The sequence below is a fragment of the Chrysemys picta genome, chromosome 9 (assembly GCF_011386835.1).
Source record: "Chrysemys picta bellii isolate R12L10 chromosome 9, ASM1138683v2, whole genome shotgun sequence".
Lineage (NCBI taxonomy): Eukaryota > Metazoa > Chordata > Testudines > Emydidae > Chrysemys > Chrysemys picta.
Window position 1 is genome coordinate 91,929,555 of NC_088799.1, and position 27,563 is coordinate 91,957,117.

General features: G+C 45.1%; 2 protein-coding genes across 3 annotated transcripts in view; both read right to left on the reverse strand.

Annotated features, from left to right (window-relative positions):
- Window positions 1-773: 773 nt before the first annotated feature.
- On the reverse strand, window positions 774-5,104 carry SLC25A5 (solute carrier family 25 member 5). The gene is made up of 4 exons (XM_008169036.4): window positions 4,828-5,104; window positions 2,207-2,693; window positions 1,933-2,073; window positions 774-1,178 (listed from the first exon to the last, which is right to left on the reverse strand). The coding sequence occupies exons 1-4, from the start codon at window positions 4,936-4,938 to the stop codon at window positions 1,021-1,023; spliced, it is 897 nt and encodes a 298-aa protein (XP_008167258.1). The 5' UTR covers window positions 4,939-5,104; the 3' UTR covers window positions 774-1,020.
- Window positions 5,105-7,908: 2,804 nt separating this feature from the next.
- Window positions 7,909-27,563, reverse strand: part of SLC25A43 (solute carrier family 25 member 43) — a 32,557-nt gene continuing 12,902 nt past the window's right edge. Inside the window, exons 4-5 of one of the 2 annotated variants that reach the window (XM_005298962.4) lie at window positions 11,724-11,858; window positions 7,909-9,046 (exon numbers count right to left, since the gene is read on the reverse strand). In XM_005298962.4, coding sequence (XP_005299019.1) covers window positions 8,843-9,046; window positions 11,724-11,858 — 339 coding nt within the window. In that variant the 3' untranslated portion in view covers window positions 7,909-8,842. The remainder of the gene's footprint in view (window positions 9,047-11,723; window positions 11,859-27,563) is intronic. The other variant, XM_065556666.1, reaches the window with a different exon arrangement.

The following is a 27,563-nucleotide window of genomic DNA, read 5'->3' on the forward strand; positions in this document are numbered from 1 at the left end:
TGGATACACTTCAGTGGACACGCTTGGGTAAAGTCTTGCTGAGTGGCTGCTCACAGCTGGGCAAGAGGACCATCCTGGGTGCTCACAATCAGGTGTGAATCACTCTAGTTAGCTCTGCAGGGAGGACATACCCATACCTGACTGTTTTGGTTTTGTTCTTAAATAGGGAGTCAGTAGATTTCAGCCACTTCCTTGAAATTCTTACAGAGAGCCTAGTTTTCCAAGTGAGTTACTCCCTCATGCCATTGCATACCTGTCCCTGGGAGTTCTGGCTACATCAGACATGGGTTAAACCATTTCTGGCTCCTCTTATCTGCCTAGAGAGTGGCTAGTTTAAAGCTCAAGCTTTCACTAGCACCAGTGGGCGGGGGGCACAGGCAGGTACTGCTGGCCTCTTATCACTTAACAGCCACCGTATCTATGCAGGCACTGGAGCTCCATAGAGATTTGAATTAAGATGCCAGTACAGACAAGGTCTGTATATATTCGGGATTGTTCAGAAAGTGGTGGTTTCAAAAGAGATTGTGGCTTTAAAGGAAACAGTCAAAGTTAGGTAGCATCCCTTCCCCTCCCTCTCAAGAGGGTACATCAAGAAATATGCCCCGTTTCCTAGTAGCACAAGCATTAGAAATTTAGATTTACCTGGACTATGACATCCCCTTAGGCCCCCTCAAAGTGCTACTATGTAGTTACTATGCTTCTTCCAGCATTTTCTCCAGTGCAGCTGAGACAGTTTACTGAGAAGAGGGAAAGCAAGTACAACACTAGTAGAGTTGGTTCTGGATATTTTTTTTTTTTTATTTCCTCAGACTTGTTATTTAAACAGGAGTGCCTGAAATAAAAACATTTGAGTCCCATCATCAGGGGAATGACTTGATAAAGACAGAGGTCAGGTGAGCATGACAGCTGCCCTTTGCCAAAGAATATGGATACCAGTTGTAATTGATACAGTTTCGACAGTCCATGAATGGTCAGAGTAAGTTACATAATACAACATGCCAGTTCACAGGAGGAAGTAACTTAAGTGTACTTCTTGATTTCATCGTACAATACTAAGACAAAAGCACCACCCATTCCTCTGAGTACATTGGACCATGCACCCTTGAAGAACGCCTTGGACCCTTCATCACGGGCAATCTTTCGCCAGCAGTCAATTGTACCCGAGTACATGATGTCAGCTGTGGAAAGTACAGAGATTGTTAGTGAGAGGAGTCTCATGGCCAAGCTCCTCGTCCAGGTCAGTAGTGGCTCAGCAAGGCTGCCAGCTTTGAATGACTACACTTGCACCACTAACGGCATCTCAGGTCTATACTGAGATGTAATAGGCAAGAATTTGAGTTTTACTGTCTTTGGCAACTGCACTAACATCTCAAGTGCTTGCCTTTATGCAGCTGCTAAACCCAAGTCTTCACTGCAAATCACCCCAGGAGATATGCTGCTCTCCCATCCTCATGGCTTATACTAGAAGCACCACCATCTGCTGGGAATTCTTCTGCAGCTTGTTTATATTCAACAAATAGAGTGTCTGGATGTATTCTAGACAAAGGGCTACAGGGTCTCATGGAGCAAGGAACTCTAGCTCTAATCCTGGTCCAGCCAGTGATTTGCAGCACATTCTGGGAATGATGGACTACTTCTCCTATAAATGGAGAGCATACATCTCACCAGATTATTGAGAGGACTTATACTCTGAGTGGTACAACTGCTAAAGCAATAGACAGTATGGCTAGCCAGGGCATCAAAGGAAACCAACATCCATTTACAAGATCCCTCTTCTGAACCATGAAGTCCTGCCTGCCCAAACCCTTCTGATCCCATGGGCCTTGGAACACAGATGTAGAGTTCTCTGCACCCATCTTGCATCTCCGGACAGAAATGTTTCTTTGGGAATGCTCACCCCCATTATGTTCTACATGGGAATTAGATACATACTTGCTTTACGCCCTGACTGCATCATCATACGACGACGGACAGTATCAAATGGATAGGAGGTCAAACCAGCAACAGCAGTAACTGTCTGAGCAATCATCCAGCTGATAAAGATGTGGGTGTTCTTTGGGTCAGGAAGCATTCCTATGGGAGGGAGGAGATGTTAGAACACCAAAGGAAATCTGTTTTTGCATTAGAATCTAGAGTTCCTTCTAAAAGCCTTAATATTGTTGTCTAGCTTCTTATGCATTTTAAGAAGTTAGTTCAAAGGACCTACCCTTCGCAGTGTCATAGATGCCAAAATAGGCAGCTCTGTAGATAATGATACCCTGAACGGATACATTGAAGCCTTGGTACAGGCCCTTAAGACCATCAGACTTGAAGATCTTGACCAGGCAGTCACCAAGACCCTTGAATTCTCTGTCGGCTCCAGCTTTACCCACATCAGCTGCCAGACGGGTACGGGCAAAGTCAAGAGGGTACACAAAACACAGAGATGTAGCACCAGCAGCACCACCAGATGCCAGGTTACCAGCGAAGTAACGCCAGAACTGGGTTCTTTTATCAACGCCACCCAGAAAGATCTGCTTGTATTTGTCTTTGAAAGCGAAGTTGAGGGCCTGAGTAGGGAAGTATCTGATCACATTAGCCAGGTTGCCACGCCAGAAGGACAGGGCACCCTGCTCTTTGGGGATACGGACAACACAGTCAATGATGCCCTTGTATTGCTGGTCTACTGCAATCTGCTTGCTTGCATGCTGCACCTGTAAAACAGTAAAACAAGCTGGATTACTATCATTGTGCTGATAAAATTACAAGCCTGAATATCTGGATTTATGATGTTTCATGGTTTTCACTTGGTAGAAATGTTTTCTTTAATTTGCATTTAATAATTAGCATCTGATTCCAGGGTCTGGATAGACCGTCTTCCCCTACAGAGGGGAAGTAAATTTGAAGGATATCCATTTAGACTAAAAATGCTGAAATCTTGTTATGAAATAAAATAAGCCTGGTCCTATGAAGCTAGAGGAATTATAAATGAAAGCGTGACAGATTTGGTAGTGAAAACATGAATTACTAGTAAACAAGAATGAGGATAAAATTAAGCGTGGCTCTCTTAAATTTGGTGAGGAGACAAGCTAGAGTGAGTTTATTGTTGAACTTTGCTAGTTATAACTAGGTGTGGAAGGATTATATTTGTACCAGTAAACAATGATTTCACTGCACACACAACTAACAATCACAACTTACAGATAAGGCAACATAAGAAAAATGCTGCTTGAGACCTCACAGTTTGCGTTAAGGATGTTTACTCAAGGATATCCGAACACTTGGTGTTCGTGGTTATAAGGCTTTAACTTTTTGAATCTCATTGACTACTGTCATTAAATAATTGTCTGACCTCCCATAATTTCCCTACGACTGCAAAAAGTATTTATCAATTTAAGATCGATCAATATTATCGGTCAAAAATCATAAATAAAAATTAAGTTTGCCAAGCCTAGTTACACCAGAGTGTCATGAAAGTCCCAGGCTGCTTCAGTGAGAAACGTCACTGTCCTCTAAGCAGATGTCAGTGCAATAGACTCCTGGAATGCAGAGATGGTAAGTGCTGAATTCCAAGGTTATCACCTGCCATTCACTTGACCCAGAAACAGGAAGTGCTGTGTCTTAGGGTGGGGTGGTAATAATGACCTTTCTGGCTCCATTTAAAAGTGGTAGGATTTTCTAGAGCAGCCCTCCTCCGTACACTTGTCAAACTTTCATTAGAATGATGTGACAATAAGGAGGATTACCTCCTGGGGGACAGTCAGAAAGAACATCTTTAGAGCAGAACTGCACATGAATTTCTTTTCAAAAGCAAAATATGCTTTACTCCGTTGGATTTTTCCATATTACCTAAAAGGCAGCAATTTACCCTGATCCAGCCCAGATCAGAGTTGCATGGGCTGTCTACTTTGGAGCAAAGCTAAGTTAATAGCCTGCCTTTAGCATTTGGGGATGTGGGGTCGTGTGGCCTGGAAGGTCACCGGTTTGTTGTCCTGAGGCTCGGCATTGTGCCTGCTTGGCTCTGCGCGCTGGTTTTACCGCATGATGCTTGCAAGCGGCGAGTCAATGGAGGCTCACTCGGGGGTCCGAGTCCCCACGGCTGGGCCAGGGGGCGCAGCTGGGCCCAGAGCACGAGGACGATGCAGCCTCAAGGAGCCTCCAGGCCGGAGGGAAGGAGCCGGGGCGGAGGCTGCTCTCACCCCCCTCCGCGCGGAGCCGGCCCCGGCCCCGATTGCATAAGCGGAACTAGCTGGCTCCGGCAGCCGATCGAGGCAGGCGGGTGGTTTCCGGCTCTGCCCGGCTTCTCTGCGCCTGGGGAAGCCACAGGGGCTGGGGAGGGAGAGGCCCCAGCTCGCTCTGAGCCCCGCACACCGGGCCCGATGGGGCCCAGCCGCCCGCAGGGCCAAGGAGACCGTCCCCTTGGGCAGGGCAAGGCCGGCCGGGGGGCAGCGGAGCCTCGCCCCAGGCAGACTGGGGGGCGGGGGGGTCGTGCTGGCTGCAGCGGCCCGGCCCCCTCGCCCAAGCCGAGGCAGCCCCTGCCCCGGGATGCCCGGGCCTTCCCTCTCCTTGCAGCGACCTTGGGAGGCGGATCAGCGCGCCGGCATCTCCTTGGCTCGCGGATGCACCACGCGGCCACGTCCCAGCTCCAGACAAAGCTGCGGCGGCGGCGTCCCGTCCACACACACCCCGGCCACAGGATTTCCCCGAGCCCAGGGCACTCGGGGCCCGCCCGCCTGCACCAAGCCCTGGCGGGAGCCGGGCACGAGCCCATTCATCCCCCGGGGCGAGCGCCCAGCGCCCCGCGCATGCAAGCCCTGCGCGCCGCCCCGGGGCACGGCCCAAACCCACCTGCAGAAGCAGCTTCACTCTCTCGATGGGGGCGACGGCTGTTTTGGAGATGGCCGCGGCCACTCCCCCGGCCAGGAAATCCTTGGCGAAGGACAGGGCAGCATCGGCCATGGCGACGGGGACAGGTTAATAAATTAGAACCAGGGAGCGACAGGCGACTGCTGGGGGACCCGCGGGCTCTGAGGCCGAGCTGCTGAAATGGCCGGTTTATATACAACCCCCGGGCTCCAGCGAGCGGGGGTGAGGCTCGCGGAGCGACGCACGGCAGCTTCCCACCCCGCTGATTGGCTTGGAGCAGGAGGGCTGGGCCGGGGAGGGACCGGCTGGGAGTGGGGGGGCCTTGGGTGTCACCTCCCCCCACGTGACGCTGTGGGGCCTGCCAATGGCTATGTGGGTCGGAGGGGTCTCCAGCATCACGGGGCGTGGGGGGGCCTGGCAGGGCAAGGCTGGGCTCTGGGTTTCAGGGCGTGACGCCAAGCGAGAGACTGTTCCTAGGCAACCCCCGGGGAAATACAGAGCGGAGTGCATCTGCCAACGCTGGATCAGCCTCTGACACCATCGCCATGGAAACAGGGTTGGGCTGGGAGCACCCCCACAAAACCCAGCATCAGACCTGAGTCACTGATCACAGGCGCCTGGGGGGCAGAGAGATGGGTGGGCACCGAGGTGCCCATGTTGTGGGGGATGCTTCCCAGAATCATGGTCTTCTCAGAGTTCTCCAGTTTTGGGGTGGAGGGCAGAGGTAGAACAGCCCACTTTAAATCTTAATCTCATCCATGGACCTTCCAGTGAAGGTCTGTTCCCTGCATATTTTCAGTGCCTTTGTCCAGTCCACTTTTTGTTACATCACACTCAAGCCATCAAACGTGGTACCTGAATTTAATCTCCAGGGTTAAGAATTTCTACAAAATTGTAAAAAAAAAACCACCTCATAAACAGGAAATAATACAACGATATGAATGAACAAGACTAGCAAATAATACCATCAGTTCTTCCCCTCTCAGCTGATCAGGAGAAACTTGAAGGCTTCATTCCACACATACGCATTACAGGAATATATGAGGTGAGCTTTCACGTCTTTCATAAAACCATAATTTCTTGACAGAAAGTTTAGGAAAACCGATTTTGCCCAGAGTCATAGAGGCTTAGGATACAGTGCCAGTTTAACTATTCAGACAAGGGGTCCATGCCCAAAAGCCTGCCAGTGACTAGACAATAAAATAAGTATCAGCTTTAGGACTATAATTCAACTGAACAACTGATGGGGTGAAGAACAAAGATAATTGTGCCTGTGGGGTGTGAGTGTGTGATTCTAATATGCAGTTAGTGGAGTGAGCAGTCAGCATGGGGGAACTGAACGGTCATCAACCGGGCTGTTAATACAAGGGATCAGGATCTCAGTTTTAGATGTTCCCTACTATCTTTGTTAGTGTAGGGTGCTAAGCCTGGACCTCTATCCAAATTTCACCTCAGTTACATTCTGCCTACCTGTTTCCTCTCCACTTTCATGATATTCTTCACTTCTTATATGCTATTGGACACTCTTATGGAGGTCTAGCATTCTATACAAACAGTGCTTCATTTCAGTGCTGTGTGAAATACTCCTGGCATAGTCTTTAGGGGTGGTGTATGGCTTAGTGTTTGGGGTCATACTTTATAAATGATTAACAAATATAACTATGTTACAATATAGATGGTTATAAGCACATCAGAAGAAGGTGTTAAAGATGGTTTCAAGTAACTGATTGACTTGCTATACTATCAACTGATCATTTATTAACCCTCTACATTTTGTTTATAAATGGAACATTAATATAAAGGACAAACCTATTGGTGACCTAAATAAGGATATTAAGAATCTGGTTGCTCCCCCTGTCATCTACAAGTGAATAATAACCTGTAGGTATTGCACAGTGTACAGTTTTGAGTTTTGCTGAAATTAATATAATTGTTCATGAAAGGATTTCCCTTCAGGTAGGAGGAATCAGATCAAGATTATTCTAGGAAAATGAAATTGGTAGAAAGTGCTAAGGTAGCAGAACCCATCAACAACAGTTAGGATGGAACAGTCCTAGGGCCTAGTCAAGTCTGCCAAGCACGTCAACCAGCTTTTTATCAAAAATATGAGATAGATTAGTCTATCTCGGTTAACTTTGGGCAGCCTTTCTAGGCTCGGCTCTTCTTAACACAGTCTGACTGTCTACTCTGCTTCTTCTGATACATCTCTTTATTAGCAACTGCATACATAAAAGTATCCATTAAAAATATTACCATTCTAAGCTAAGGGAATACAGTGTGCTGGATTCATCAGAGGATTGGGAAGCAAGAAAGGACAAATTCCAATCCCCAGCTCTTCCAGTGTCTTGGTGTGCGGTCTTTAGTAAAGCCCTGAACCTTTCTGGATCAAATTCAGCTCTGGTATAATTGGAAGCAACTGCAGTTGAAAACACCAGCTTACAGCAGGGCTGAACTTGGACAAAGAAGACAGGGAGAGCCATTTGTTAAACGGGGTCATTAATACTTAGCTGATACAGGGCTGCTGTAAGACTTTACTCATCATTGTAAAGTGTTCTGCTCTCAAGGGCTTTATTCCTTACATCTAAGATTGAATTTAACCACCACTTTCTACCCATTGCTTCTTTACAATTCCCCAGGTAAGCAAAGGTTTCTCTCTCTGTCAGGGAGGATAGCTCATTGCCACTGACTACCCTTTGCCTCACAGAGCCTGAGTGATGAACACTGCAATGAGGGCACCTGGAATCAGGGATACTGTGCCAGATGCAACTGGGTGTCACAATGCTGCATAGAGAAATTTTATACTTTCCCTGGAAGAATCAGGATCCCAGCAACCATTTCATACTGATCTGAGGGCTGGCCCCTGAATGACACTTATCGGAGCTGGGAATAAACTAGTCCTCATGCTGTAGCATTCCATAGTGTTTTATATCTGTGAGGTCCCCTCCTCAGAAAAGCATGACAATGCATTGACTTATAGATCACAGCAGGTAAAAGGGACCACCGCTTTTGTGTCTGTAAAGAGATGGTGAGGTTAAGTAGCATTCTAAGCTCGGACCATAAAACTGTCATCTCTGAAAATTAATTTAATATAAAATACACCTTTAAAAATATTGACAGACATATAAGAGTGTTAACACTGAAATATCTAACACGTTTGCTTTCTGTATTTTTCACACAGTAGTAGGTAGAGTTAGTCATAACAAAATGAACACAGCATATAAACAGTCTTGTTTTTCCCCCAAAGCGGAAATAATTCAGATACTTGTAGAAATATACTAGGGTGGGCAAAGAGATCATCATTTAGCGCTGTTTCACATATTACTATTCTTTCTTGGGAAAAGTATCTTTGCAGCATGTTTTCATCTTTCTTTGCAACTGGGGACACAGAAAATTATTCAATTCTCAAATAAGTTTTACAAAAGCTGAAAACAAGAATTAGGAGGACAACAATGTGAATTATGTGGGGACAAATATTGCCTATCCAGAATGCCAAGTCTATATTGTATCAGTAACAGACAGATTTCAGTAGAAATGCGTACCCAGTATATTTTATTCTATTTTTAACCATATCTATTCTGAATTCTGTGTGTTCAGTGCTCTCAAGTGTTACAAATGTTTTTAAACTTCCCTAATATTTTTAAATAAATCATAATTCATGATCATGGCTCACATCGCTTATTCTCTGCAAGTGGTTTTAGCATTAAAAAGCTATTCAGCATTGAAAAATCCCCAAATGAGTAGATTTCAAGTATTGTAGTAGTTTCAAAATGTGTGTGTCCTTCAGATAAGCTTGAATTGATTGTATCAATTAACTACATGAGTTACAAGGTTTATTCATGTTTGACATGGGGGTTTCAATCCCAGGGAAGGCCATACAGTAAACTGAAGTGTTGCTACCTCTAGTGCAATGTGTCTTCCTTTTTGCTACGCTTTCTTCAGGTTGTAGACGTGGCAGAGAATGACTGCAACATTCATTTGTTTAATGGACTTTCCAATGTCAATTTTCAAGAGTTGGCTTCGGCGGCTCAAAATTTCCTCTTCGGAGAAACTTTAATTCTTGCAACTCTTGTGGTTGTAAACTCTGGTCCACTCCAGGAATTAGTTTGTAGCTTAAGGGAGATTCAATATAACCATTTCTGTAGAGACAGACCCGCTTGCAGAACTCAAAGGTGCTAAACATAACACCATAGTATGGGACAATCTGGGGGGGGAAAAAAAGGATTGAAATCAGTTATTAATTTAGAGTCACTATCAATATTCTCTACTCAGTTACAAGCTAGGATTTATAGGACTTCATTGTTGATTTGGCCTCATCAGGCCAACTGAGAATTTGATCCTAAATTAGTTGTGTCATTCTACAGGTACCAGACTGAGTTAAGACTTGGTTTATTATATGCACAACCCAATTATAGCAAATTATTGTGAGGAAATGGGCTTGTGCTGAACTTTAAAACACCACAATGTTTAAAACAGTTAAGATTTGTTTGAACAGGAAATTAGGGATGCGTTTTGTATGTGGCAGAAACGCGTCCTTTCTTTTGTCCCAAGCAGAGTCAATGAAGCTATGCTGACTTACAATAGCTGAAATTCTGGCTCTTTATGTTTAGCCATTTTCCCTGCTCTCTCTCTCTCTCTCTCGGTTATTTCCCAAGTGTGTTTGAATAAACTTCCATCAGAACATAAGAAAGGCCGTACCGGGTCAGACCAAAGGTCCATCTAGCCCAGTATCCTGTCTACCGACAGTGGCCAATGCCAGGTGCCCCAGAGGGAGTGAATCTAACAGGCAATGATCAAGTGATCTCTCTCCTGCCATCCATCTCCACCCTCTGACAGACAGAGGCTAGGGACACCATTCCTTACCCGTCCTGGCTAATAGCCATTCATGGACTTAACCACCATGAATTTATCCAGTTCTCTTTTAAACTCTGTTACAGTCCTAGCCTTCACAACCTCCTCAGGTAAGGAGTTCCACAAGTTGACTGTGCGCTGCGTGAAGAAGAACTTCCTTTTATTTGTTTTAAACCTGCTGCCTATTAATTTCATTTGATGACCCCTAGTTCTTGTATTATGGGAATAAGTAAATAACTTTTCCTTATCCACTTTCTCCACATCACTCATGATTTTATATACCTCTATCATATCCCCCCTTAGTCTCCTCTTTTCCAAGCTGAAGAGTCCTAGCCTCTTTAATCTCTCCTCGTATGGGACCCGTTCCAAACCCTTAATCATTTTAGTTGCCCTTTTCTGAACCTTTTCTAGTGCCAGTATATCTTTTTTGAAATGAGGAGACCACATCTGTACGCAGTATTCGAGATGAGGGCGTACCATTGATTTATATTAGGGCAATAATATATTCTCCGTCTTATTCTCTATCCCCTTTTGAATGATTCCTAACATCCTGTTTGCTTTTTTGACTGCCTCTGCACACTGCGTGGACATTTTCAGAGAACTATCCACGATGACTCCAAGATCTTTTTCCTGACTTGTAGCTAAATTAGCCCCCATCATATTGTATGTAAAGTTGGGGTTATTTTTTCCAATGTGCATTACTTTACATTTATCCACATTAAATTTCATTTGCCATTTTGTTGCCCAATCACTTAGTTTTGTGAGATCTTTTTGAAGTTCTTCACAGTCTGCTTTGGACTTAACTATCTTTAGCAGTTTAGTATCATCTGCAAACTTTGCCATCTCACTGTTTACCCCTTTCTCCAGCTCATTTATGAATAAGTTGAATAGGATCGGTCCGAGGACTGACCCTTGGGGAACACCACTAGTTACCCCTCTCCATTCTGAGAATTTACCATTAATTCCTACCCTTTGTTCCCTGTCTTTTAACCAGTTCTCAATCCATGAAAGGACCTTCCCTTTTATCCCATGGCAGCTTAATTTACATAAGAGCCTTTGGTGAGGGACCTTGTCAAAGGCTTTCTGGAAATCTAAGTACACTATGTCCACTGGATCCCCCTTGTCCACATGTTTGTTGACCCCTTCAAAGAATTCTAATAGATTAATAAGACACGATTTCCCTTTACAGAAACCATGTTGACTATTGCTCAACAGTTTGTGTTTTTCTATGTGTCGGACAATTTTATTCTTAATTATTGTTTCGACTAATTTGCCCGGTACTGACGTTAGACTTACCGGTCTGTAATTGCCGGGATCACCTCTAGAGCCCTTTTTAAATATTGGTGTTACACTAGCTAACTTCCAGTCATTGGGTACAGAAGCCGATTTAAAGGACAGGTGACAAACCTTAGTTAACAGTTCCGCAACTTCACATCTGAGTTCTTTCAGAACTCTTGGGTGAATGCCATCTGGTCCCGGTGACTTGTTAATGTTAAGTTTATCAATTAATTCCAAAACCTCCTCTCGTGACACTTCAATCCGTGACAGTTCCTCAGATTTGTCACCTACAAAAGCCAGCTCAGGTTTGGGAATCTCCCTAACATCCTCAGCCATGAAGACTGAAGCAAAGAATCCATTTAGTTTCTCCGCAATGACTTTATCGTCTTTAAGCGCTCCTTTTGTATCTCGATCATCAAGGGGCCCCACTGGTTGTTTAGCAGGCTTCCCGCTTCCATCAAAAGGCTCTGCCACTTCCTCGAATGCTTTTGATGAGGATGGTATCATATGAAAGTCAGCAACTTGCAGTTGGCCATTAAGACCAAACCAATATAGCTCAAACAGCTATATTGTAACCAGAGTACAGGCAAACCTCTACCATTACTGTCACAAACTGTCTAATCAACACGCTGTTCATAAGGTGAGGAGAAGAGGGGACATCATGTGTGTTACAGTCCCAACCACCAATTAGTTGGTCATGTGTCTCAGATCATATTTAAATACAGACTGATCAGAATGGAGGAAATCCGCACCTTGAGCAGATTGGCTGTGAGTCCACACCAGAGTCCGAGTACGCCCTTGGTCTTTACAGTTTGCCTAAAACAGTCAACCACGCCAGTAAAATGGACATCAACCCCTCCATAATGGGGAAGGCAAGGACTCTGAGCCTGTTCAAACAAAAACCACAACAGGTTAATTATTTGTAATTGAGTTGATTTGTTTATTTCCTTCACTTCTACAGGTGTTCAACCCTTAAATGCTGAAGCAGGAGGCCTGTGTCTATTTACCATGCTTTAGTCAATTATATTTCAAAGAATTAACAATTCTGCCTGAGGTCTGATTGAAAGGCAACCGGGGGGGCGGGTGGGGGGGGGAATATTTGAAATGTAGAGTATAGGAGAAGTCTACTATTAATTCTGTGCTGCATTGTACATGGTGTCACTTGAGTAACACATCCAAGCCACTTCCAAACACAGTAAGATTTAAACCATCAAAATACTAAGTCACATGAGAACATGATATTATGTCATAATCTACCAGACCAGTGTGCACTTAGTTCACATGGAACAAAAGTGCAATGGGTCATTCTGAGCAGCAAAATCCTTTCACCATTAATCTCTCACTGTGTTAGAACAGTTAGGATGGCCTGATCTTCAGTAATCTGATCCTCATCCATCTGTATGGACACAGATGGAAGTCTACTTTGCATGTGCAAATCAGGGATTTGTTCATACATATGACAAGACAGACTCTTTTCCAGACAAGTGATTCAGGCATGTGATTGCACATGCCGGTTTGATCACTGAAGATCAGTAATTTTATATTAGTGGCAGTGATCTTACATTAGCGGGAGTTCAACTGTTAATTTATTGGTGAATATTGATATAATTCTCTTACATTTCCCCAGTGATCTATAACAGCAAGTGGTGTAATACTCCTTCTTAGTTTGGCTGAAAAACCCACAGCTTCCTCAAGGTGATAAGCCTGTAACAACCTTTTCTATCAAACTGACAACTGGTGATGTTTTCTAGATGCATCTGCTCTAGAATGTCAATCATTTGGCAGCCCTGGTCTACCTGGTAAAAAATGGAAACATACGGAAGACTAAAATCATTCCTGGTGTAAGTGGGTGTGGCTAAATTGGTTTTAACAGAGTTGTGTCCCCTAATGCCATAAGTGAATTTGACCCTAACGTTTTAGAAGACACAAAAAATACTTAACATATTTGTATCCTTAATATGCCCCCCTCTTCCCAGCAGATGGTGGTGGTGGGGGGTGGATTAAACTCTGGTCTCCTAGAACTCACGTGTGTTCTAACCATGCTAAAAGTTATAAGGTGGGCGGGGGCAGCAGCAGCTCCTCTCTGGACGTTTTGTGTGGAGCGAGGCAGGTGCATAACTCATTCCCACAGGAAATGCCTTAGGTGCCAAACCAGGTGACTCCAGGCAGCTGATTCCCATTTGTGGCTAGGTGCTTAAGTCTGGGATGCAGGGAGGCATCTGTCTCCATGACAGGGATTAGCACCTCCCTCCTCTCATTGTTGATATCTTCCTTGGCTAGCTTCGGTTGCTCCCTGCCTAGTGCACTGGCTTTTGTGGGTCACATTCTAAGGCTCCAGTCTCTCCCCATTCATTGTACAGGAGCACAGGCACCTAACTTGGCTTTGGGGAATCACAGTGGTGATCCTGTGATTTTCTGGGCACCTAAGGCACTGTGACACTCAGCATTGCAGTGCCTAAACCCCTTTGTGGCTCTGGGCCCAGATTCCTTAGGTCAAAGCACAATCAGTGCATGGTAACTGGGTGAGATTTTTGAAAGCACCCAAGAGAGTTAGGAGCACAAGTCATTCAGGCACTTTTGAAAATCCCACTGCAGTCACTAAAAACCCGGGATGGATTTGACACGTGCTTCTGCTTTCCAAAGTGACAGGGATACTTTGAAACAGATTCCAAAAGCCCAGGAAACTGTGGACAAGTAGTGGAAAAGGGACAACTAGCTAAAATACTTGAGTAAGATGACAATGCTGGTAAACATATGCATCCTTTCCTTCCCAACGTGCAGGGGAGGATTTTTAAGTGCATCAGTTTAGCTTAATCACTTTAGCCATTATGTACACTGCAAAGGCTCATATCAAAGGGTGGCACTTTTGTGTACAATACAAATGTAGGGTACGATGTACTTCAGATTTAAATAAGATTTGGTAAGCAGTAAAACTACTCTGGCGAATGTTAAAAAAGAATGGTATGTCTCAAAGAACCAGATTTCTAGTTTGCCTACAGCCTCTAATCTCTAAAATGATTTGAGAGATTATTTATAGTAACATTCACCATTGTAAAAACCATTATAAAGATTTTTTAACTGTGGTGCAAGGTTCATACCCCCACCTTTCTGGCTTATCGGAGCCATAAAAAGTTTTTCAAGCCCTTAGACACAGTACTTGAGAACCAAAAGAATCTCAAAGGAAGTGTCAGACTAAAAACAATGGCACAACTTAAATCAAAGTCATTTCATCCAGTAGTTCAAGTTAAAAAATTAAGTTTTGAAAAAGGATTTTACAAAGCTAGAAAATATTATTAAAACACAAACACTATTTTTAATGAATCTATGAACTCAGGGGTTGTAGCCTATGACTGGAGAATTGCAAATATAGTACCTGTTTTTAAGAAAGGAAAAGAAAGTGATCCGGGCAACTACTGGGCCATTAGTCTGACCTCACTGTATGCAAGGTGTTAGAACAAATTTTGAAAGAGAAAGTAATTAAGGACAGAGGTAAAGAGTTCCTCAGTGACCCCTCTTAGGACCAATCTTATTTAACATTTTCATTAATGTCCTTGGCACAAAAAGTGGGGGTATGCTAATAAAATCTGCAGCTGACAAAAAGCTGGGAGGTATTGTCAATACGCAGGAGGACTGGAATATCATACAAGAAGATTTGGATGACGTTGAAAACTGGAGGAATAGAAATGGGATGAAATTTAATAGTGCAAAGTGCAAGGTCATGCATTTAGGGACTGTGACGTTATTGACATAAACTGGGACCATATAGATCATTGTTGCAACCAAGGTCCTGTAGTGGCACCCAAATCTTGTATAAAGGGGGTCAAATGGGGTGTCTAGGACAAGGTTATGGTTTACTGGTTATGATTATGCTGTCTATATGTATGTATCAGTTTTGTAGTTGAAGTTATGAATATTGGCTCTATACTGTCTGTATGGCAAACTTATGCTATGCTTCTGGGTGACATCCCAGACAAGCTGAGATTAGCTCTCCCTAGCCTGCTTGATGGCCCATTAAGGACCATCAGCTATACAATGGACCCATTGAGAGAAGGCAGATACGCCTTGTAACTCAGCAAAGTATGCAGGGACTGGCCCATGTGACTCCAGACTCCATTTTGCTGTAATTTTCCACAGTAAGAACAAAGAGGTGTTCTTACACCTGGAAAAGACTATATAAGGCTGATGCCTCATCTCCATCTTGTCTTCAATCCTGCTTCATACCTCTGGAGGAACTTTGCTATATGCTGAAGCTTTGAACAAAGGACTGAGGACCCATCCCAGCGGGGGATGTATTCCAGAGACTTGATTTGAACCTGCAGTTTATTCCATCGCTGCTGCAAGCCTGAACCAAGAACTTTGCCATTACTGTATGTAATTGATTCCATTTAACCAATTCTAACTCTCATCTCTATCTTTTTCCTTTTATGAATAAACCTTTAGATTTTAGATTCTAAAGGATTGGCAACAGCGTGATTTGTGGGTAAGATCTGATTTGTATATTGACCTGGGTCTGGGGCTTGGTCCTTTGGGATCAGGAGAACCTTTTTCTTTTATTGGGGTATTGGTTTTCATAACCATTTGTCCCCATAACGAGTGGCACTGGTGGGAATACTGGGAAACTGGAGTGTCTAAGGAGATTGCTTGTGAGACTGGCGGTTAGCCAGTGGGGTGAGACCGAAGTCCTCTTAGTCTGGCTGGTTTGGTTTGCCTTAGAGGTGGAAAAACCCCCAGCCTTGGGCTGTAACTGCCCTATTTGAGCAATTTGTCCTGAGTTGGCACTCTCAGTTGGGTTCCGCCAGAACTGCATTGTCACAGTGGCGTAGTCGTGCTTGGATCCACAGAACCAGGTCAATTAAACTTTGGATCAGAACCCCCATTATCCAAATTTGAATTTTGGGATTGAGAGTTTGGTTGGTTAAAGAACAGTTGCAATGGGTGAGCAAAGAGCATATGAGGGCCTTGACAAAAAAGCCCTGAAAGATTTGTGTTCAGAAAAGGGGATAAGCTTTAGAAAGAAAGCTACAAATCAAGGACTGAGAGATCTGTTAATGGCCAGTGATCAGAAGGCAGAAGCAATTGAAAAGCAAAAGGCAGCAAGTAAACTGCAACTTGAGCATGAACAAAGACTGGCAGAAATTCGATTGCAGGAACTAGAAGCTGAGGCAAAAGTGCAAAGATTTCAGCTCCAAGTCAAAAAAGCAAGGGAAGAAAAGCAGAAATTGTATCCTCTTGAAAGTCCGGTTTATAACAATGTTGGTATGTTGTATAACTCTGAGCAGTTGTCTGGGTGTAACCAAATGTACCCCAACACTGCCACCTTTTATGTAAATGCTTTTACTGTGTGTTCAGTAAAGGGTGGCTCCATAACTTGTGCCAATGCTCTGTATGGGAGTGGTAATGAGAAATTCACAGAGAATGTAAAAGTCAATGGTAAAAGCTGTTTAGGGCAAATGATGGCTTCTAACATCACTCTGGTTAAAGCAGATCTTGTCAAAGAGGAAGATTATTTACCAAATCAGAGTGTGAATGTTGTAGTCCTCTATGAGTTTACTGTCCGTGTGCCTTTACCCAGAATCCACCTTGAATGGAATGGTGCTAAGCATGAGGTTATAGCTGGTGTAAGGAAGTTATTGCCTAAGGATCTTTTGATTGGGGAAAATGTTAAAGCTCTGTTCAGTCCAGGTGGTCAGTCACAGGACAGGAATGATCTTAAACCTGTGTCTATTGTGGGCAATGATTTGCCTGGGGAGGGTTGCTCCAAAGGTTTGTCTGAGAAGAGCTATTTGTCTGTAAATAAAGTTTCTGAATGTCGGTCTAGTGTCTCAGAAGTGAATCTGGAGTTAAATCAAGAGCAGCAAAATCTTATTGGGCAGGAAAATGTTTCTCTGGAGCAGACTAAAGAGGATGGTCAGGTGGAAGCCCTAACTGAGGAAGGAAAGGGTGGATTTTGGATGGGTGATGCATTGGTGGCTAGTACAGCTTGCAAAAGAGAACCTGAAAAGGGTAACTGTGATTTGCTGGCAGTGGCTCAGTGTAGTAAAAAGAGCAGTTTATCTGCTGGGAGTGGCAAGGTGCCTGGTAAGGAAGCTGCCCCACTCTCCCAGTCTTTGTCTGTAATCAGCCCTGTGTGCTGGGACGAAGGAGAGGAAGGCAGGAAAAGTTTGGAGGAGCCTAGGCAGCCTTGTGAGCTGATGGCTTTGTCTAGTCAGCAGTTTGGGAAGGCAAGGAGAGTGGAAGATGAATGTCCCTATACCTTACCTGTTTCCTGTGTGGAGAATAGTGACAGTGAAGGAAATGTGCCTGTGTCTGTCAGGGGTATTGACTTGCCTATGGAGGAAGCTACCTCGGTCTCCAAGCAGTTGTCTGTAAATAGCCCTGTGTGCTGGGACAAGGGAAATGAAATCCCGAGCTATGTGTCTGGTAAAAAAGGTGTCTCCAGCTCTTCTTTGTCTGTGGAGCAGACAGAAGGTGCCTTTCGGCCTGTGATGGTTGAGGTTAGTGCAGTTGTCTCAGAGTTGGTTCTGAATTCAACTAAAGCCCAGGAAGGGAATGGTCCTAAGTCTGTGTCTGCTGGGGAGGATGGCACTGTAACTAGGTTGCATCCAGTTAGTGTCTTAGCAAAATCCCAGAGACCAGACAATTCGGGTGCTTATATTTTGCCTATTGCTAGTGTGTGGTTGGTAAAGGGTGTAGCAACTCTGTCTAATCAGGGTAATACCCTAGCCAGGGCACACGGAGAGCATGCAGGTGATTTGGTTGTGTTACCTACTGATGGTGTGGAAACTTGTAGCAAGAAGGAAAGGATTCCTGAACTTGTGTGTGGCAAAGGGAAGGGAAATGTTTCTAACCTTTTATCTAGGAAGTCTATGGGTTTGCCTGAAAGGGGATTGTGTAAAAATCTGCCTGATGGGCCAAAGGTGATCCTGGATGTAAGTAAGACTCAGAAAAAGTCTGTCGTTTCTCAGGAAAGTGTTCCTTTAGAGCAGGCCCTAGGTGAAGAGGGTAAGGGCAGAATTTCTGTGAGGGGTGATTTGCTGCTTAAAAAAGCTCCTGGGGAAAGGAATCCTCGTGGTAATTTGTGCAAGCAGTTCCCTGCAAATGAAGGGTGTGAGAGTAATTTAATCAAGGAAGTTTCAGTTCCTAACAGCCAGAAATTTTCTGTTGTGAATGGATCCACTGACTTTCCTTTCGAAAGATCCAGTGTGGGTAGCTTTGAGAAGGTCTCAGATGGAGTAAGAGCTGTTAAGAAAGTTGAGCAGCCCTATAACCAAGTGGCTGTGTGTGGCCAGCTTGTTGGGAAGACAATGGTGTTGGAACAGGAATGTCTCCATTCTAATTCTTTAAGTGAGCAGTTTGTGTTTCAGGGTCTCAGGACAGATTTGGTTACTGGTGTTTCAAAGCAGAACAGTTTTATGGCTAAATGCTTGAGGATGCAGGGGAGAGCAAGCAAACTCTCACCCTCAGACTCTTTGGATTTGTGTGGTATCTCTTTAAGACAGAGTCCAGCCTTGAAAATAATAGCAGTTAAGGATATGAAAACTGGTGAACTGGCTCTGGTCTGGGGTAGTGCAAATTACTTGCCTGGCTGGGAAAGGAAGGACTTGCTAATAGCTGTTAGCACAGAGGGCCCACCCCATCAGCCAGTGAATTCTGTTAAGCAAGAGAAATCAGGGTGTGATCCTGCAGGACAAGGAGGAAAGAGAAAACTGAATTTTGCAAAGGGAAGCCACAGGTTAACCCTAAAATGCCCAAACTCCAATGGTATTGAGCCAAAGGTGTGGCATGACAACCATGACTGTAGATGGACACTTGCAATGAACTTGTTGTTATTGCTAAATTTTGTAATGAATGTGTTGCTATTGCCACAAACTGTAAAAATGTACAATGTGTCTAATCTTTTGGAGAATCCCTTGAACATGTTAAAAGGAATACATGAAAACACACGTTATGTTAAAAGGCCTTGTTACACTGGGGTTTCACAGTTCATGCCTATAAACAATATGGGAACTTTTCACAGGGGAAAAGACATTCCAGACCTAATGTGCTGTATGAAAAGGAAGACTGAGGCACACTGCCATATTGCTTTCATGGCTAAATGCCAAGATTCCTGTACTATGAAGAACATTAATATCTGCATTTATTCGATGTTAATGGGGTTCCAAACATTTGCCCGAGCTTGTATGGATAAAGTAGCTGTTTTCTTTAGCTCTTGGCAAGATCACGACACATACAAGAACCATGCTGCCAGAGCAGATCCAATCCACTATTGTTCTAACTAAGTTTTACCTTGAGGTTGTAAAGAGGTTCACTCATGTGGTTGAACATGATTTTGATAAACCATTTCTGTTATACACTGGTATGGCTTCTAACCCAATACTAGCTGTAGTGAGACAGAACCCAGGATGGGGAGCTCTTGGGATGCAGTCAGTGATGTTTGTGTCATCCCTTCCTGCATCAATTTTGCGTTGGGGGTGTGACGTTATTGACATAAACTGGGACCATATAGATCATTGTTGCAACCAAGGTCCTGTAGTGGCACCCAAATCTTGTATAAAGGGGGTTAAATGGGGTGTCTAGGACAAGGTTATGGTTTACTGGTTATGATTATACTGTCTATATGTATGTATCAGTTTTGTAGTTGAAGTTATGAATATTGGCTCTATACTGTCTGTATGGCAAACTTATGCTATGCTTCTGGGTGACATCCCAGACAAGCTGAGATTAGCTCTCCCTAGCCTGCTTGATGGCCCATTAAGGACCATCAGCTATACAATGGACCCATTGAGAGAAGGCAGATACGCCTTGTAACTCAGCAAAGTATGCAGGGACTGGCCCATGTGACTCCAGACTCCATTTTGCTGTAATTTTCCACAGTAAGAACAAAGAGGTGTTCTTACACCTGGAAAAGACTATATAAGGCTGATGCCTCATCTCCATCTTGTCTTCAATCCTGCTTCATACCTCTGGAGGAACTTTGCTATATGCTGAAGCTTTGAACAAAGGACTGAGGACCCATCCCAGCGGGGGATGTATTCCAGAGACTTGATTTGAACCTGCAGTTTATTCCATCGCTGCTGCAAGCCTGAACCAAGAACTTTGCCATTACTGTATGTAATTGATTCCATTTAACCAATTCTAACTCTCATCTCTATCTTTTTCCTTTTATGAATAAACCTTTAGATTTTAGATTCTAAAGGATTGGCAACAGCGTGATTTGTGGGTAAGATCTGATTTGTATATTGACCTGGGTCTGGGGCTTGGTCCTTTGGGATCAGGAGAACCTTTTTCTTTTATTGGGGTATTGGTTTTCATAACCATTTGTCCCCATAACGAGTGGCACTGGTGGGAATACTGGGAAACTGGAGTGTCTAAGGAGATTGCTTGTGAGACTGGCGGTTAGCCAGTGGGGTGAGACTGAAGTCCTCTTAGTCTGGCTGGTTTGGTTTGCCTTAGAGGTGGAAAAAACCCCAGCCTTGGGCTGTAACTGCCCTATTTGAGCAATTTGTCCTGAGTTGGCACTCTCAGTTGGGTTCCGCCAGAACCGCATTGTCACAGGGACTAACAACAAGAATTTTAGCTATAAGCTGGGGACATATCAGTTGGAAGTAACAGGAAGAGAAGACAGATTTGGGTGTATTGGCTGATCACAGGATGACTCTGAGCCATCAGTGTGATGTGGCCATGAAAAAGGCTAATGCAATCCTAGGATGCATCAGGCGAGGTATTTCCAGTAGAGATAGGGAAGTGTTACTACAATTATACAAGGCACTGGTGAGACTTCATCTGGAATATTGCGTGCAATTCTGGTCTCCCATGTTTAAGAAAAGATGAATTCAAACTGGAACAGGTGCAGAGAAGGGCTAGGAGGATAATCACAGGAATGGAGAACCTACCTTACAAGAAGAGACTTAAGGAGCTTGACTTGTTTAGCCTAATAAAATGAAGGATGAGGGGAAATATGATCACTCCTCTCCCTCCCTACATCAGAGGGATAAACAATGGGGAGGGAGAGGAGTTATTTAAGTTAAGGGCCAATAGTGGCAAAAGAACAAATGGATATAAACTGGCCAACAGTAAGGTTAGGCTTGAAATTAGACAAAGGTTTCTAACCATCAGAGGAGAGTAGTTCTGGAACAGCCTTCCAAAGGGAGCAGTGGGGGAAAACAAACCTAACCTGGTTCAAGCCTGAGCATGACAAGTTTATGGAGGTGATGATATGGTGAGACTGGCAACAATGGCATATGGCCCATCAGCAACTGCTTTTCGCAAATATCTCCAATGGCTGGAGACGTGACACTAGATGGGGAGGGCTCTCAGTTACTACAGAGAATTCTTTCCCAGATGTCTGGCTGGTGGGTCTCACCCACATGCTTAGGGTCTAATTGATCAGCATATTTGAGATTGAGAAGGAATTTTCTCCCAGATCAGATTGGCAGAGACCCTGGGGTTGGTTTTTTTTTGCCTTCCTCTGCAGCATGGGGCACGGGTCACTTGCTGGTTTGAACTAGTGTAAATGGTGGATTCTCTGTAACTTGAAGTCTTTAAATCAGGGTTTGAGGTCCTCAGTAACTCAGCCAGAGGTTATGGGTCTATTACAGGAGTGGGTGGGTGAGGTTCTGTGGACTGCGATGTGAAGGAGGTCAGACTAGATGACCATGATAGTCTCTCTGGCCTTAAAGTCTGTGAACCTAAATGAAAACGTTGGTTTGGTTAGCAGGTGATGCTGGAGGATTTACACATCCCTACAACTGCACTAGAGCAGAAGAGCTAAAAATGAAACTAACTGAATAGCTCAGACTAGTTTCACTGGCCAAGCTCTGCAGAAACCTAACCTGGTTTATATAACGGGGAGAAGTGGTTAATTGCTTATTCAAAAGAACACACCGACAGAGTATACTTTTTATGGGTAGCATAACACATCACAAAGCAACTTTTACTCCTTTCTTTTGATAGAGCTTGGGTCTTTAGGTTGCTAAACTGATACCCATTTGGAACAGACCAAAGGGGCAAGACTTTCCTACTAGCTGAATCGACAGCCAATTGCGACCAGACATCGGCATCACCAATGAGGACCAGAAGATCATTATGGTGGATGTCACAGTGCCCTTCAAGAACAGGACCCCGGCTTACCTGTCCCCTGGTAACCCTTAGCTCTCAAGGTGTCGGTGGAGAAATATGCCCCCTGGCTGATACCTTGAGAGCTAAGGGTTACCAGGTACAGATAGATGCGCTGATCATCGGAGCCCTGGGGGCATGGGACCCCAGTAATGAGCGAATGTTGTGGGAATGTGGAATCGGTCAATGCTACACTCGGCTGATGCGGCAACTCATGGTGTTGGACGCCAGAGGGACATCTACACAGAACACGTCACCAGACATCAGCAATACCAGGAGGGATGAGCTGGTGAGCCGATGAGAAGCGGAGTGGGGAAAGTAACTGAAACACTTTCTGTGACATGTCATTCCATATTCTTTATGAAAATATACTTATGATATGAATATGACATAACTGAGATATACTTTATACATGTGATATATCATTGAAAAGGTTAGGATTTACTGAATGAGATTATCCAGTTTGTATGCCTGTATCATTTCTGTATCTGAAATTAGGAATATGGACTATGTATCTGTATTTCAACTATGCTACTTTGGGTGACGCCCACTGCTAACACTTCAGGTACAACAATGGAAAAGCCAGACAGGGTGGATGGCCCATCAGCGAGGACAATGGACTGTGAAAAGCTTGGCCTTCCTGTGAACTCTTCATACTGCCACTGACTCATGGATGCTGATACTAAAACATTACCTGGGACTTCTTGTAACTTTCCACTGTAAGGGAAGGGGGGTAGGATGGGCAGGGCCGGCTTTAGACCAATTCAGGCGATTCCCCTGAATCGGGCCCCGCGCCCTTGCCGTCGGCGGTACACCATACCGGGGCTGCCGGCTTCCCCAGGGGGCAATTTAAAGGGCCTAGGGCTCCCAGCAGGGGCTGGAGCCCTAGGTCCTTTAAATTGCCACCAGAGCCCACTGCTGAAGCCCTGGGGTAGGGCTGCGGGGGCTATTTAAAGGGCCGGGGCTCCAGCTGCCTTTGTCACCCCGGTCCTTTAAATAGCTGCAGGAGCCCCACCGCTTCCCCAGGGCTCCGGCAGCTATTTAAAGGGCCGGGGCGGTAGAAGCAGGGGAGCCCCTGCCCTGCCCGCAGCCAGCCCCTGCTGCACGCCCTGCCCGCACCAACGCCACACCGGCAGCCAGCCCCTGCTGCACCCTCTGCCTGCACCAGCCCCACACCCCCTGCCCTGCCCGCAGCCAGCCCCTGCTGCACCCCCTGCTCGCAACCCTGCCCTGCCCACAGCCAGCCCGTCTCCAGCCAGCCCCGCACCCCCTGCCCACAGCCAGTCCCTGCTGCACCCCCTGCCCACACCAGCCCCACACCCCCTGCCCTGCCCACAGCCAGCCCGTCTCCAGCCAGCCCCGCACCCCCTGCCCGCAGCCAGTCCCTGCTGCACCCCCTGCCCGCACCAGCCCCACACCCCCTGCCCTGCCCACAGCCAGCCCATCTCCAGCCAGCCCCGCAATCCTGCCCGCAGCCAGCCCCTGCTGCGCCCCCTGCCCTGCCTCCAGCCCCGCACCCCCGCCCTGCCCGCACCAGCCTGCCTGCAGCCAGCCCCGCACCCCCTGTCCTGCCTCTAGCCAGCAGTGTAGGTAATATATAATTTTGTTATTATTTATATAGTTATGGAAAGTAAATAATGAAATGAAAGGGTTTTTTTTAGTCATCCTTGCCGGGGCCCCGACAAAAATGTTCGAATTGGGCCCCGCAATTCCTAAAGCCGTCCCTGGGGATGGGGAGTCAAGTTTGGGAAACAACGAATCCCACCTTATGTAAATCCTATTTAAGGGTGGGGAAGAAGGCAAACAGGACTCCTCCTCTCCATGGCCTGTTTGTCCAAGACTGCAAAAAGGGAAGACAAGGGGGGAGTCCAGACTGAGACAGGGGTCCAGTTTGAAAAGGAATACAACTGGAACTCAACCACAGAAGCTTTGCAAACTGCCCGCAACAATATCTAGGGTGAGAAATACTATTTGTAACCAATTTCTTTAGTGAAACTAGCTTAGCTTGCATGTTTGATTTCATTTGCTTAGTAATCAGCTTTGTTCTGTTTGTTACCCCTTTTACCACTTAAAATCTGCCCTTTATAGTTAATAAAATTTGTTTTGTTTATTATTAAACCCAGTTTCTGTCATTTCTAATGGGGAGGGGGAAGAGGGGCAAGAAGTGTGAACACCTCTCTCCACATTGAGGGAGGGGGCGAATTTCATAATATATCTTCTGGTCTGCATTCCAAGGGAGGTGGACATCTGAGTGCTGGAGCAAGTCCCTTAAGCTGAGTCTTCCCTGAACTGATCTGCAGCTGGGTGTGGCCCTGCCTGTGTGTGTATTAGAGGTGGTTTTAATAGCCTGGCTCAGCAAGACAGGGTAAAGGGGGTCCATGCTGGCAGAACAGGTAGACTCAGTGGCATCTCAGCAGATGAGGTGGCTTCGCAAGGGATCCAACCTGTCACACTTTCCTCATGGATTGTATTTTCCAAATGGACAACCTACAGTACATTCTCAATTACTGAGGGACAATCTTCACTCATTGATATATTTTGCTTTCCATAACCAACTTTCTGTACAACTTTTCGTGAGTGATGTACCCAAGTATTGGGATTCTAAATCTCTAAACTGTATTGTTAAATTTATTCACCTAAATTTGGGTGATTGCTGCTTATACACTATATGTATCTTATGACTTTAAAAACAAACTATATTTGTGGATAACCTAAGCACTATACCCAGATGTACAGACACTCTTTTCTTAATGTCTGTACTATATTTATTTAACATGGGCTTTAATACATTTTTTAAAATCTATTCTACTTTCTATGTTCCTTACGTTTCTGTGAAAGAAGAGAGGTATTGTATGGAAGGGGCTGTGCTGATTGTAAAGAAAGAAATTAAAGTTGCTCATCTGCATTCCTTAGGTTTGTGATGGATGCAGTGGATACTTTCAGTGTTAAATCTATTAAATGCAAGACTGATTCTACTCCCTATCTCCCAAGTACAAAACAATCTTTTAGTCTCCAGTGGGCTTTGAGTCACTCACTCACCAAAGCACGCACTCATATAACTCAGACTACCCTAAATTTGATAGTCTAAGACCAGGAGACCGCAGGATTTATTTTTTAAAAGGTGAAGTATCATGGCAAAATTCTTCCCCAACAGAGTACAGTAAATTTGCTGACCCTACAAACACCATCCCACCTATGGCCTGTAACGCCAGGCTAAGGTCAAAAAGCAACTTTAGGGAGTGATCTTGCAGACCTTACAGGACAAAATGCTTAATTATTTCTCTCTGTTCCCCCAGCCCGGCATTTCTCATCCCCTGGGACCAGGACCTGTGGTTCACACACTGATTTCAATGGGAATTCTGCTTAAGTTTGAACAAATTGAGCCTTTCAAGGGTAAATCATGTTACCCCACGAGGGACAAAGATGAGACCTTTTAGACCAGATTTTCTGACAAGGTGGCAGGGCCTCTGGTTTGTACACAACTGCATACAATTTTGCACCAGCCATTTAGGACACAGATTTCCACGTATCTGATTTGCTGGCGTTATCAGATATTTAAGTGACCTACACTGCACCACAAACTACAGGCACAAAAATGGAGGCCAGCTTGAAAATATGGCCCTAAATTCAGGCTCTTCTTACTTTCCCATGGGATAAAATGTATGTTAGTATGAAACTCTATTTTGCAGATACAGTACTTTACCTTCTAGGTGTGTGGTATGAATGACCCAGGGAGGGTGAAAGATCAGTTAAAAATATATTCCTGTAGTAATGGGGATTTAGGATTTTGATCACTAAATATAGTACTCTCTCTTATTGATACAAATGTATACACATTCAAAAGATCACAACTAAAAAACAACTCAGCAGTGAAGGAAAGCAACTTATGATAAAGCTCAGCAGTTCATTTCACTTAATCTGGAATCTAAAATAAGAACAGTGAAGTCGTTTAAGGCTGGGTTAGTAGGGACACTTGCAGCAGCAAGATGTAATCATAGTTGAAAGGAAACGGACGGCCAAATCCTGTAGTCCCCACTCAGGCAATACTCCCACCAAAGTCAATGGAAATTTTCATTCAATGAGGACTAAAGGATTTGGGCCTGAAAGAATATTTTGTTACCCAGAGATGGCAAACAATTTCAAAATGCAACTAAAGAACCAGTATTAAGAACGTGTGAGCAATTTTACACAGCACGGATCAAATTACAACCTACAATATTGCAGACAGATTAAGCGTGGACCAGAACATACAGCAAGCCCACACAGGCCATTCAGACATGTGGAAAGGTAATCTGCTGTGAGGTAACAGCAGTCCATTGTCTCCAGAGCAATAGATGAGAACAGCTGACCTTCAGCTGCCTGCACTCTAGAAACACTTTGTCCTCTTCTCCTTAGGTAGAGGGAAAAAAACCCTGATTTGGGGTCAAACTCTGCCTCTCTTGCTGAAATCAATGGGACAGCTCCAGTGAGCAAAGCAAGCAGAATTTGGCCTCTAGCACAGCATTAAATAGGTTAGGATCAGGGCTTTTGTATTCTGTGGCTTCTGCCTTTGCAGTGGAATGCATTCCTTGCTGCTGAGCCTAAGTTTTCATTAAAAAGAAAAAGTTTGCTTTTGCTTCTATGCTCATGATTATGAGGGCGTTGCCTATAGAGTAGGGTTACCATATTTAAAAAAAAGGGGACACTCCACGGGCCCTGGCCCCGCCCCTTCCCCACCCCTTCCCCGCCCCTTCCCCAAAGTCCCTGCCCTAACTCCCCCTCCTCCCTCCCAGCCACGCGAAAAGGGCTGCCTGAGCACTACCGGCTTCATGATTTGCCGGGCAGCCTCCAGACCCTGCGCCCCCAGCGCAGCTGGAGCCCGGGAGGGGAAGCGCCCAGCTGGGGGCGCAGGGTCTGGAGGCTGCCCGGCAAACCGTGAAGCCGGTAGCGCTACCGGCTTCGGGCAGCCCCCTTGCCTCCGGACCCCAGCCGCTGGAGCCCGGGAGGGGAAGTGCCCGGCCGGCAGTGCAGGGTCCGGAGGCATGGGGGCTGCCCGAAGGCGGTAGCACTCGGGCAGCTCGGCTCTTAAACAGAGCCAAAGAGTCAGGGGAGGAGCACAGCAGCCGCGGGAGGGGAAGTGCCCGGCCGGCGGTATTTTTTCCCGGACATGTTCGGCTTTTTGGCAATTCCCCCCGGACGGGGGTTTGATTACCAAAAAGCCGGACATGTCCGGGAAAAAACGGACGTATGGTAACCCTACTAGAGAGTCAGTGCAATCCCCTTGTATACACACTCATTTTGGTTTTGGAGTGCCTTATATTGATTTAGCTCAAAGTGGTAAGAAATTGACACAAGCTAAAGCATTGTTTGCATGCAAAGTTGCACTGGTTTACTTAAATGGTGCAAACCCCTTGTGCAGACAATCTTGGGCCCAAATCCTGCAAACATGCATGGTTAACTTCACGTATGGTGACTTGTCCCATTGATTTCAGTTGAGC